We start from the raw sequence: 12,094 nt of genomic DNA, 5'->3' as shown, positions 1-12,094 counted from the left end.
GCAGCCGGCCCCCGGCCCCTCCAAGGGCCCCTCCGAGCCGCCTCCGGTGCAGCTGGAACTAGAAGGTAGGCGTCCCGGGCCGGGGGCGAACCAGGGCGTGCCGCGGTGCCCGGGCCTGGACCTGCCTTCGCGACTCTGGGGTGAGGGGCCCAGAGATGATCCAGAGGATCCGATGAGCCGAAGGACCGGGGAAGCGCTGACTCGGGCACGAAACCCGGCGTCTCCCTCCGCTCAGAGGAGCTCGGAGTTTGGCGAGAGGACGAGGTGGTGCCCTGCGTCCCCTGCGTCCCCTGCGTCCCCTGCGTCCCCTCGTCCCCGATGCGCTTTCGGCCCAGCCTGTCCACTCAGCATCAGGCTGGTACTCCTGTGTTCAGGCATGCTTTGTACGAGTATCCCTGCAGTGTGTCAGGTGGTGGAAAGGTGCTGTCGACGGAAAAATAACCAGCTCTAAAAAAATCAATTATTAATCATTGATGCGGTTTATTTCCAAGCAATTATATGCATACAGACGAGTAAGAAAGCTGGTGGTCCCTGCGTTGCCGTGACTTGGAGCCGGTGCTCCACTTGGTGACAGGGACACCCCGTGGGACCCGTGCTGTCACCACTGTGCCCTTTCTTTTTCCCTTTGCTCCTCTGTTCACTTGCGAGCTGCAGACTGGGGACAGGTGAGCTAGCTTGCTTGCTTCTAGTCTTCGCGTTCGTCTTTGCTGGGGTCAGCCTCTCCGACACCGGGCAGCGTGAGACAGACATACGGAGCCCAGTGGCGCTGATTCGGTGCTGGACCCCACTTGGCCGACCGCATTTTGAAGCCTGGACGGGGGGCGGGGGGGCGGGCTTGAACAAACACACTGGGCGTGTGCGTGTGCATTCTCAAAATCTTGAGAGGAGGATGGAGAAAGGATTGTGGTATGGTCATTCCCCTTGAGGGGGTGCTTTCTCTCGCCTGCTTCTCTCTAGTGAGCACACACACATTATAGCAAACTTTAAAAAAGAGAAAGGGGAAGAAAATGAAAAGAAATACAAACTGAGCAGTGAATAAGAGAATTAGATGCTGCCCCGACGGGGACTGGAGCGGGAACCCCAGCCTCAGGGGCGAGGCAGTACATGTGCTCCCCGTCCCTCCTCGCCAAGCTGCTGCAGCAGGTGGCCCGGGGAGCAAGGTGGTGACCACGTTCTCCCGAAGTGGCCTGTGACGTGCTCACAGGCTGTCACGGTAGAGGCAGAACAGCAGGGGCGGAGTCCACGGGACCCCCTAAGAGAGGGTGGTGGGATGACTGAGAACTGACCCCGTGTTGCTGTGAGCTCCCCAGTGGGCCCCGGGGCTACAAGGGTTGGGTCAGCAGCCGCGGAGGAGGGCTGCAATCTGCCTGTGGGGCCGTGGCTGAGGCGACCATGTCTGTCCAGACAAAGGCACATTGAAGGGTGTCGATGCAAGCAACGCGCTTGTCCTGCCGGGGAAGAAGAAAAAGAAGACCAAAGCCCCTCCCCTGTCGAAGAAGGAGAAGAAGCCTCTGACCAGGAAGCAGAGGAAAGTGCTGCAGAGAGTCCTGGAGCAGAAGGAGAAGAAGAGCCAGGTACGCCGTGCTCCGGCAGCGACCGCGGTGGCTTTCCGAGCGGGAGGGGGCGGCGACTGTCCCCACGGCGTCCTCTCTGCAGCAGGACCATCTGGTAGGACTTTCCGGGACGAGGGGAGTGTTCAGCCCCTCCTCAGCCCCGCTGGCCCCGTGTGGCTTTGCACCTTGAAGTATGACGGGTGTACCTCTGGGACCGAGCGCGATGTGGTCCAGTTTTCTTTTGTTTTCTCTCTCTCTCTTTTTTTTTTTTTAGATTTTTGCTATAGGGTGCGTGCGCTCTCCAGAGAGACAGAAAGTGAGACTTCATCCCCCCAGTGGGATGGCCACGCCACAATCCCTTCTCCTCCACTCTCCTCTCGGGATTTTGGGCACATACGCACACGTGCCCGGCATGAGTTTTAAGCCACCGGGTCCGAGACTTGAACCGCGGTCAAGTATGTGGGAGTCCAGCGACACAGCCATCACACCATCTGCTGGTCCCGCAGTTTTCATTTCTAATTCAAGCCACCAGTCGTGTGGCTTGCAGTCCCTTTGCTGGACACACAGCATTAGGACCTTCAAACCGCTGGGGCCCACTGCCTGGGGGGCCCACTGCCTGGGTCTCCATCGTTCTGGTACCTGTCCCGGTGCACTGGCCAGATGCGTGCTTCTTGGGGAATCTTTCAAGGATTGGCATGCCTTTTTTTTTTTTTTTAAGAGAGATTTTTTTTTTGCTACAGGGCGCGTGTGCTCATCGGAGAGACAGAGACAAGAGAGACAGAAAGTGAGAAATCATCCCCCAAGGGAAATGACCACCCCACAATCCCTTCTCCATTCTCCTCTTGGAATTTTGGGCACGCACACACATGCACCTGGTGTGAGTTTCAAGCCACCAGGCCTGGGACTCGAACTGCGGTTGACTAAGTGGGAGTTCGGCGACATAACCATCATGCCATCTCCTGGTCCAAGTATGCCTTTTTTTTTCTTTTAAATCATTTTGGGGACCAGCAGATGGTGTAGCGGTTATGTTGCTGGACTCCCATGTGGCCAACCATGGTTTGAATCCTAGACATGGTGGCTTTAAAAATCACTACAGGCGTGTGTGTGTGGACGCCCAAGGTCCCAGGAGCAGAATGGAGAAGGGATTGCAGCATGGCCATTGCTCCCCGTGGAGGTGATTTCTCACTTTCCCTCTCACTGTCTCTATCTGTCTCTCTGGCAAGCTCATGTGCCCTAAGGCAAAGCCTCTTAAAAATATATCATTTTGTGTTAATTTTTAACTATATTTTAAAGAATTTTGAACTTTAAAAAAAAACTACATATTTAATTGTATTATTATTAAATTTGCTATAGGGCACGTGTGTTCATTCTGCAGAGAGTTCAAGAGGAAAGCGAGATAGCGAGCCAGCAGGTCCAGTACTCGAATCATAGTTGGCCGTGTGGGTGTCCAACTTTTTTTTCACATACCAGTGAGAGAGAGGGAATGCAACAAAGCACCCTCCATGGGACATGGTCATGCCACTTTCCCTCAGTTTCGCCTCCCCTCGGGACTTTGAGCACGCCCACATACACAGTGTGTTTTTCCAGCTGCTGGGCCAGGATTTGAACAGTGATCAGCTGAGTGGGATCTGGCTTCCAACACACACCACCCAGCCGCTGCGAGGCCAGCCCCGACCTTTTCTCTAGAGCCCCACCTCCTCTCTGGAGGAAGGGCAGGTCTGCCAAGAGCCTGACGCCCTTGTCTTCTTCCCAGCGAGCAGAGATGCTGCAGAAGCTCAGCGAGGTCCAGGTCTCTGAGGCCGAGATGAGGCTGTTTTACACCACTTCCAAGCTGGGCACTGGGGACCGCATGTACCAGAGCAGAGAGTAAGTTGGCGGGCCCCTTGCTGAAGCCCTCGCTCCTGCAGGATCCTGGGGCAGTGCAGGCATGGGGTGTCCCGGGTGCCAGGAGCAGGGCCCGGCCTGAGTGGCTGGCAGTCCCTGTGCTAGATGCCCTCGCAGAGGACTCAGGTGCCTCCAGGCACCCACAGTGAGGTCGGGCTGTGACCTTGGGGACCTTGGGGTGACACTGTCCAATCAGCACACCCTTCTCTTCACATGATTGCCAGAGGGCATGTGTGCTGGTCAGAGAGACAGGGACAGACAGGCGCGCTCAGCAGGGCGTGGCCACGCCGCAGCCCCGTCTCCTGCATCACTCCATCCAGTCGGAATTTAGGGCAGGCGTGAACACGTGCCCAGCATGTTTTTCCAGCCACTGGGGCCATGTAGAATTTGGCACTCGTAACCACTAGTCCACCAGGCCAGCCCCCCAGTACAGCCGACACTGAAGACTTAGGGCATTTCACATTAAAATCCAGGTTCCCACCTACTCCCGACTGTCACTTAGGGCCGAGCCTGCGTTACCTCCGTCCGTCCTCGTCGGCACTGGCCTGTCTCTGCGAGCATCCCTGTCCTGTAGCCCCTCCCTGTTGAGTGTAGACGTGTTCCAGCCTGTCCTCTAGGCCCTGGGGGCAGAGCAGGGCCCGGAAACCGAGCCCCCTTCTTAAGGAGCTTGCAGCCTGAGCGCGAGGAGCAAGCGGTCGTCACGCAAGCACCCGTGCTAGCGTCGGCGACCCCGTGAGCGCAGAGCCGGAAACTGCGGGCAGAGCCGTGTGGGGAGGTGGGAGAGGCATGTGGGCCGCGCGCTCAGGGCAGTGAGGGAGGAGTTGCCAGGGTCGTGTGCGGAGGCCCATGGAAGAGGTGCAGTCTCTGGGTCCTGCGCTCCTGGACGTGGTTGGCAGCCCAGAGCTGCTGCGGATGTCCCGGGGCCTCCATGCCGACAGCCCTGCTCTCCCAGCAGGAAGCCTGACGAGGCAGAAGCCCGGGGCCCGGGGAGGGTCAGCAGCCTCAGTGGGGCCCACCGCAAACGCCGCCGCAGCTCGTCCACAGGGGAGTCTGAGCCTGACACAGACGTGGCCTCCGAGCAGGCTGAGGCCAGCACAGGGACCATGGCCACGTGTGCGCTGCCGACTCCCCTGGGGCCCGGGGACGAGAGCCCAGCGCCCAGCAGTCAGCCCACGCTGGCTGTAACTCCCACTCCCTCGCCTCCCGCAGCAGCCGCCACCCTGGCCAAGCCCCCGGCAAGGCCCGCCGTGTTTGTCCCCGTAACCGCTCCCCGGAGATGCAGGTTTGCAGCCTCGGGTTTATGGTTAAGAATGAGTGGGCGGGGCCAGCGGGTGTTGTGGTGGCTAAGGGGATGGACTCCCATGTGGCCAACTACAGTTCGAGTCTCACCAGGCACGTGTACACATATGCCCCAAATTCTGAGAGGAGAACGGAAGAGAAGGGATCGCAGTGTGGCCATTCCCCACGGACAGTGCCCTCTCTCTGTCTCTCTCTCTTTTTTCTCTCTCCCTGGTGAGCACATGCGACCTTGTCCTCTAGCCCATTAAAAAATGAAATAGAGGAGGGACCAGCGGGTGGCGTGGTGGTTAAGGTGCTGGACACTCCAACATGGCCAACCACAGTTTGAGTCCTGGACCTGGTGGCTTGATTTCCCGCCATCTTTCTCTCTCTCTCTCTCTCTCTCTCTCTCTCTCTCTCTCTCTCTCTCTCTCTCTCTCTCTCTCTCTCTCTCTCTCTCTCTCTCTCCCTCTGGTCAAATTAAAATAAATGAATGAATAAACAAAAATTATTTAAAAAAATGAAATAGAGCTGCTGGCAGGTGGTTAAGTAAACTGGACTCCCACATGGCCCACTGTGGTTCGAGTCCCAAACCTGGCAGCTTGCTTTCTCTCTCTCTCTCTCCCTCTCTGGTCAAATTAAAATAAATAAATACAGTTAAATAAAACAATTCTTTAAAAAGTGAAATAGAAATATAGCAGAATAAAGAATATTAGCTCACTAGCTTTGTGCATAGGGTGGCAATGCTTTAAGAAAGTCTTCTTCAGAATGCTATGCATGCGTACATGCATGCACGTGTGTGCGCTGAGAGTCACGGTAGAAAGCGTGTTTCTCCCCGTGGGTTATGGGAAGGAAATGTGGGAGGGCCGCCCGGAGCAGGTGCCTGGGAGAGCCGTCGCCAGGCCGCAGTCCCTGCCTTAGGTAAGATTAGCACCGGGTCAGTACCAGCTTTTGCGGTCTATAGATAGTACATGTCTGTGAGAGGAGGGAGAGGGGCACCCGTACAGCGTCCGGGCACACCACGGTCCCTGCCCAGCCTCCAGCCCTCCCAGCAGGAGGGCTTCCCCGGGCCCGGGCTTCTGCCTCGTCAGGCTTCCTGCTGGAGTGTGGTCCTTTCACGGTCACTTCCCTGTTTTTCCCTCCTTTGGGATTTTGGGCATGTACGTGCACCTGGCATGTTTTTCAAGCCACAGGGTCCAGGACTCAAGCCGCGTGGTCAGCCATGTGGGATGCAGCCATCTTCCCCACCGTTCCCCCTGCTGGCCCTGGGCTGTGGCTCTCTGTCCCCCCACCAGCCATCAAGGCCCCCATTCGGCCCAGGGCGCGTCTGGGCAGGGTCCCCTGCTCCCCCTGCCCTCCTGCAGCTCCCCTGCCCCAGCTCCCGCGCTGACCCCTCTCTCCTGCCAGCAAGAGCGGCTGAAGCTCCCGATCCTCTCTGAGGAGCAAGCGATCATGGAGGCAGTGGCTGAGCACCCCATCGTCATCGTGTGTGGGGAGACCGGCAGTGGGAAGACCACGCAGGTGCCCCAATTTCTCTACGAAGCTGGCTACAGCAGGTGGGGGCACACACGGGCTTTCTGCTGGGCCTGGGGTCAGGGGAGATGTTCCCCGAAGTCATCAGGAGCCTGGACTCTGGGCACCCTGTCTTCGCTCTGCCCTTACGAGCTGGGTGACCTCAGATAAGCTGCCCAACTTCTCTGCACCCCTTTCCTCCACTGCATGGCTGGGACGGAATAGCGCCCCTCCCGAGGGCTGTGCTGGAGATCGTGAGTGGACTGCTCGGTGCCCACCGCAGGGTGCTGTGTCCGCTGCTGCCCCTGCACACAGCCACCCATTGGCAGCCCTGACCCGCGTGTACCCTTGTGGTTGGGGTTCCTAAGGCCATGCCCAGGTCTGTGTGTCGCTGGGAAGCCCCTGGACTCAGCGTGCACATAACTGACCTCAGGCTGGGGTTCGTGAGATGACAGCACAGCACGGTCAGCTTCAGGGCAGGCCCGGCCAGCACCACTGACCTGTCGCATTCTACCTCCCCAGCGACGGCAGCATCATTGGCGTCACGGAGCCTCGCCGCGTGGCTGCTGTGGCCATGTCCCAGCGAGTGGCCAAGGAGATGAACCTGTCACAGCGGTGAGAGCCCTGCTTCCCATGACAGGACTGGGGTCGGGGTGGTCCTGCGCTCTAGCCTGGCGTCAGCTGTCCAGGAGGGGGCAGGTAGGCGTGGGCTCCTCCGCGCCGAGGGTGTGGATGGAAGTACCCCTCTCTGGGCTCCAGGATCGCTGCACGGGAGCTTCCCCTGTGACAGACAGTGCTCTCGTCACACCCAATGGGCTGAGGGGACAGAAGAGCCAGCACAGGGCCCAGGGCAGAGCAGGGCCAGACACAGGCAGGCCACAGCTAAGTCGGCATTGCCAAGTGCATTTCAACCTCGGGGTTTTTTTTAAGAGAGATTTTTGTCATCGGGCGCATACACTCGCTGGAGAGACAGCAATGAAAAGCAAGAAATCACCCCCCAGTGGGGATGGCCATGCTGCAGTCCCTATTCTCCCATTCTCCTCTTCAGACTTGGGGCGCGCACGCACACATGCCTGGTGTGAGTCTTGAGTCGCCGAGTCTGGGACTTGAACTTCAGTCAGCTCCGTGGGAGTCCAGCCATGTAATCATTTTGCCGTCTGCTGGAAAGTCTTTTAAACAAAGCGAGTGTAGACAGTCCCTGTTACAGTAGCTCCTTGTCAGACTCGGGCCTCACTGCGGTGCGGAAGTAACACACATTCGGTAGAGACCGACTTTGAAGTCTGCACTGGATCCTTGGTACACGGTGTTGGGTGGCTCACCCAGTCTCGGCTCACCCAAGTGCTCTGACCGCACCTAAGACGGGCTGGGCTGAGTGACAGTGTCCGGGAGGCCAGGGGTCAGGGCTTCACGGCTCGAGGTGTTCCCTTGTGCATCAGGCTTCCGGGGAGGCGGCCCCAAGAGGCGAGGAGCTTCCTCAGCCCTGGCTGCGGGCAGCTCAGGTTCAGAAGACCATTGTCTGGCCTGGCCCTGGCCCTGGCCCTGGCCCTGGTGTTCAGGCTGGGAGAGGTGACACGACCATTGTGTCTGGACTGCAGAAGGCACAGCAGGGGCCCCGGAGCGTCCCCTTCTCCCACCTACTCAGCAGATGCCTACTGGCCAGCACCCCCCCTCCCCGGCGGCGGCAGCATCATTGGCGTCACGGAGCCTCGCCGCGTGGCTGCTGTGGCCATGTCCCAGCGAGTGGCCAAGGAGATGAACCTGTCACAGCGGTGAGAGCCCTGCTTCCCATGACAGGACTGGGGTCGGGGTGGTCCTGCGCTCTAGCCTGGCGTCAGCTGTCCAGGAGGGGGCAGGTAGGCGTGGGCTCCTCCGCGCCGAGGGTGTGGATGGAAGTACCCCTCTCTGGGCTCCAGGATCGCTGCACGGGAGCTTCCCCTGTGACAGACAGTGCTCTCGTCACACCCAATGGGCTGAGGGGACAGAAGAGCCAGCACAGGGCCCAGGGCAGAGCAGGGCCAGACACAGGCAGGCCACAGCTAAGTCGGCATTGCCAAGTGCATTTCAACCTCGGGGTTTTTTTTAAGAGAGATTTTTGTCATCGGGCGCATACACTCGCTGGAGAGACAGCAATGAAAAGCAAGAAATCACCCCCCAGTGGGGATGGCCATGCTGCAGTCCCTATTCTCCCATTCTCCTCTTCAGACTTGGGGCGCGCACGCACACATGCCTGGTGTGAGTCTTGAGTCGCCGAGTCTGGGACTTGAACTTCAGTCAGCTCCGTGGGAGTCCAGCCATGTAATCATTTTGCCGTCTGCTGGAAAGTCTTTTAAACAAAGCGAGTGTAGACAGTCCCTGTTACAGTAGCTCCTTGTCAGACTCGGGCCTCACTGCGGTGCGGAAGTAACACACATTCGGTAGAGACCGACTTTGAAGTCTGCACTGGATCCTTGGTACACGGTGTTGGGTGGCTCACCCAGTCTCGGCTCACCCAAGTGCTCTGACCGCACCTAAGACGGGCTGGGCTGAGTGACAGTGTCCGGGAGGCCAGGGGTCAGGGCTTCACGGCTCGAGGTGTTCCCTTGTGCATCAGGCTTCCGGGGAGGCGGCCCCAAGAGGCGAGGAGCTTCCTCAGCCCTGGCTGCGGGCAGCTCAGGTTCAGAAGACCATTGTCTGGCCTGGCCCTGGCCCTGGCCCTGGCCCTGGTGTTCAGGCTGGGAGAGGTGACACGACCATTGTGTCTGGACTGCAGAAGGCACAGCAGGGGCCCCGGAGCGTCCCCTTCTCCCACCTACTCAGCAGATGCCTACTGGCCAGCACCCTTGGGCGCCAGGCCAGTCCTGGGCTCTCGGGATGCCCCGGCCAGTGAGCAAAGACACCCACTCCCTGGGGCCACGTGTCAGTGGGGCTTGTCCTGAGTGTCTTGTAGGTGAGCAAGATGCTGTGCGGGAAAGAGCCTGGGTGGGACGGTCCGTGGCCCCGACCTCAGCCCCAGCGTCCCACCTACAGGCAGCCACTGTGTGTCCTTCCACATAGCTCTGGGTACAGACAAGCGGGGCTGTCATCTTACAGAGAGGGTGGCATTTGGGACTCTTACTGTCTTATTTATTCTGTGTCTCGAGAGAACAATATATGAAAAACTGCCGGGCCAGTAGGTGGCATGGTGGTTAAGGCTCTCGACTCCCACGTGGCCAACCATGGTTAGAATCCTGGACCTGGCGGCTTGCTTTCTAGCTTTCTCTCGCTCTCTCTCTGTCCCCCTCTGGTCAAATTAAAAAGATACATAATAATAACACAATTAATTAAATCTTGTTTTTTTTTTTTTTGCTATAGGGCACGTGCGCTCGCCAGACAGAGAGACAAAAAGTGAGAAATCACCCCCCAGGGGGGATAGTCATGCCACAATCCCTTCTCCTTCATTCTCCTCTCCGGATCTTGGGCACGCACGCACACGCACCCGGTGTGAGTTTTAAGCCACCAGGTCCGGGACGTGAACCGCGGTCGCCTACATGGGAGTCCAGCGACTTAGCCATTATGCTAACTGCTGGTTCCCAAAATTAATTAAATCTTAAGAAAAAAGGAAAAGCTACCTCATTTGGGCCATCTGGGGACGTGGAGGTTGAAGCAGCTGGATCCCACATGTCTGACACTGGTTTGAGTCCCAGATCCAGCAGCTTGAAAAACATGCCAGATGCACGTGTGTACATGCCCAAAATCCTGAGAGGAGAGTGGGGCGAAGGGGTTGTGGTATGGCCATCCCCCAGGAGGGTGCTTTCCCCCTCCCTTTCTCTGACTCCGGTGAACATGTGTGCTCTATAGCAAAATCTAAAAAGAAAAAATGTCGAGATTTTGGATCTCAGATTTCAGCTTGTTGGATAGTCAGCCCGCACAGCTCCCAGCACCCTCCAGCCCTGGTTTTCCGGACGCGCTTTTCAAGCACGCGTGTGTTGTTGGTGTGGCCCTTTCGTGGGCTGCAGCGGCCCCTCCTTCACTCTGGGCTCTGGGGTGAGGGCAGTCAGCCGGAACCCAGGCCTCATTTCTGGTGTTGGCGGCGCCGCCATTTCTGGTGTTGGCGGCCCCGCCCTGCCGGGTGTGGCCAGGCCTCCTCCGCTGCCCCCTGGAGTGGCCGTATGGCTGTTGCCCCAACAGAGCAACCCTGGGGACCTGCCTGGCTGAGCCAAAGCCTGTCCCCACAGGGTCGTCTCCTACCAGATCCGGTACGAGGGAAACGTGACCGAGGAGACCAGAGTCAAGTTCATGACGGACGGTGTACTGCTCAAGGAGATCCAGAGGGTCGGTCTCATCCCTGCTCCCACGGCGAGGCCGGGCTGGGGTGGGGACGGGAATATCGCTATGACACGAGTGGCCGGTCTGCCGGCCTTGGCAGAGCAGCACGGACCGCCCGACCGCGCTGTGACTTCATCAAGTTGGTGACCCTCTCTGAGCCTCTTTCTGGACCAGCACACGGGCCCTTCTTTAGAACCATCATGAGCTGTCCATTGCACAAGGAAGGCCTCGCCTGGGGCCTGTGCCCGGTCGGTGCCCCTTCCACGTGGCACGGGTCCTCCCTGATCGGGCTCCATTCCACGTGGCACGCGTCCTCACTGATCGGGCTCCGTGTAGCACACAAGCCCTCACTGATCGGGCTCTACTCCACATAGCACAAGTCCCCATTGATCAGGCTCTACTCCACATGGTCCAAGCCCTCACCGATCTGGCTCCGTGTAGCACAAGCCCTCCCTGATCGGACTCCACTCCACGTAGCACAAGCCCCCATTGATCAGGCTCCATATAGCACAAACCTTCACTGATCGGACTCCATGTAGCACAAGCCCTCCCTGATCAGGCTCCCCGAGTTTGCACACCCCGAGTGTTGGCTGGACATTTAGGTGCCAGGCACTGCTGTGCAGGTTGGAGAGCGAGTTCTCCCCTCAGGTGTCCTGGGCTCATTGCGTGCCCTGACTCTGACTGGGGACTTGGCCTCACACAGAGGACTGAGAAAGGTCTCCAGCCTGGTCTGGGCTGGTGGTGGGCCATACTGTCCCCCTGCAGCCTGCTGCAGGATGTTCACTGGGTGGCTCGGGGCGCTCAGCCTCCACCTCCTCTGCCTGCCCACTCGGCCCCGGGAGCTTCCTGGGGAGTTGGCATGTTTTGGCAGCTCGGCTGGGCATTGGCAGGTGGCAGGCCTGTCCCTGGAGGGCCTTGAGGGCCACTGTCTAGGGGAAGCTCCGCTTCCAGCTGGCTAGGGGATGTCTGGAGAGGAGCAGTCAGGTGCAAGAGCATCTCCAGCCTCGAGGGTGCTGGGCCCCTGGGGTGGCCATGGACATGGCTGCGTCTGGAGGGCCCGGTTTAGAGTGGAGCCACTTCCTGGCTAGACGCCCAGCCCAAAACCAGCCCAGCCCCAGGGCCCGCTCAGCCAAGGGCTAGGCCAGCCCGAGGTGCCCCCTAGCTTACAGCTGCCACTCTCTAGCCCCTTCTCTGCCAGGGCCCAGGCCTGTGCTCTGTACTTCACAGGCACTAACTGCCCTTGGACCAGGAGACATCACTTGCCCAAGGTTGTAGGGCCGAGACCGCCCCTGGGCCGAGTGCCAGCTCTCAAGGCCCTGACCTTGGCGACTGTGGGCATGGAGTGATTGGTGGGGAGCCTGGGGCCGGCTGACCCTGCGGACCCCTCCCCAGGACTTCCTACTGCTCAAGTACAAGGTGGTGATCATCGACGAAGCCCACGAGCGGAGCGTGTACACCGACATCCTCATCGGCCTCCTGTCCCGCATCGTGACTCTCCGGGCAAAGGTAGCCAGGAGGCAGGGAGGCTGGGGCGTCCCTGGGTCCCCAGGCCAAGACTTGGAGGCACTGCCTGGGCGAGGCGG

The 12,094-nt window shown here is 59.0% G+C and overlaps 1 protein-coding gene across 1 annotated transcript in view; it reads left to right on the top strand.

Moving 5' to 3' along the window:
• The window catches only part of DHX37 (DEAH-box helicase 37), a gene marked incomplete at its 5' end in the record, with an annotated part of 29,138 nt that continues 17,044 nt past the window's right edge, over positions 1 to 12,094 (top strand). Inside the window, 9 exon segments of the mRNA XM_027766328.1 lie at positions 1 to 65; positions 1,405 to 1,574; positions 3,307 to 3,419; positions 4,390 to 4,694; positions 4,697 to 4,719; positions 6,123 to 6,271; positions 6,750 to 6,842; positions 10,421 to 10,517; positions 11,904 to 12,017. Coding sequence (XP_027622129.1) covers positions 1 to 65; positions 1,405 to 1,574; positions 3,307 to 3,419; positions 4,390 to 4,694; positions 4,697 to 4,719; positions 6,123 to 6,271; positions 6,750 to 6,842; positions 10,421 to 10,517; positions 11,904 to 12,017 — 1,129 coding nt within the window.

The sequence above is a fragment of the Tupaia chinensis genome, unplaced genomic scaffold (genome assembly GCF_000334495.1).
Source record: "Tupaia chinensis unplaced genomic scaffold, TupChi_1.0 Scaffold142542_1, whole genome shotgun sequence".
Classification (NCBI taxonomy): Eukaryota; Metazoa; Chordata; class Mammalia; order Scandentia; family Tupaiidae; genus Tupaia; species Tupaia belangeri.
The sequence above is the reverse complement of the archived record's forward strand: the minus strand, read 5'-3'. Positions and strand labels throughout refer to the sequence as shown.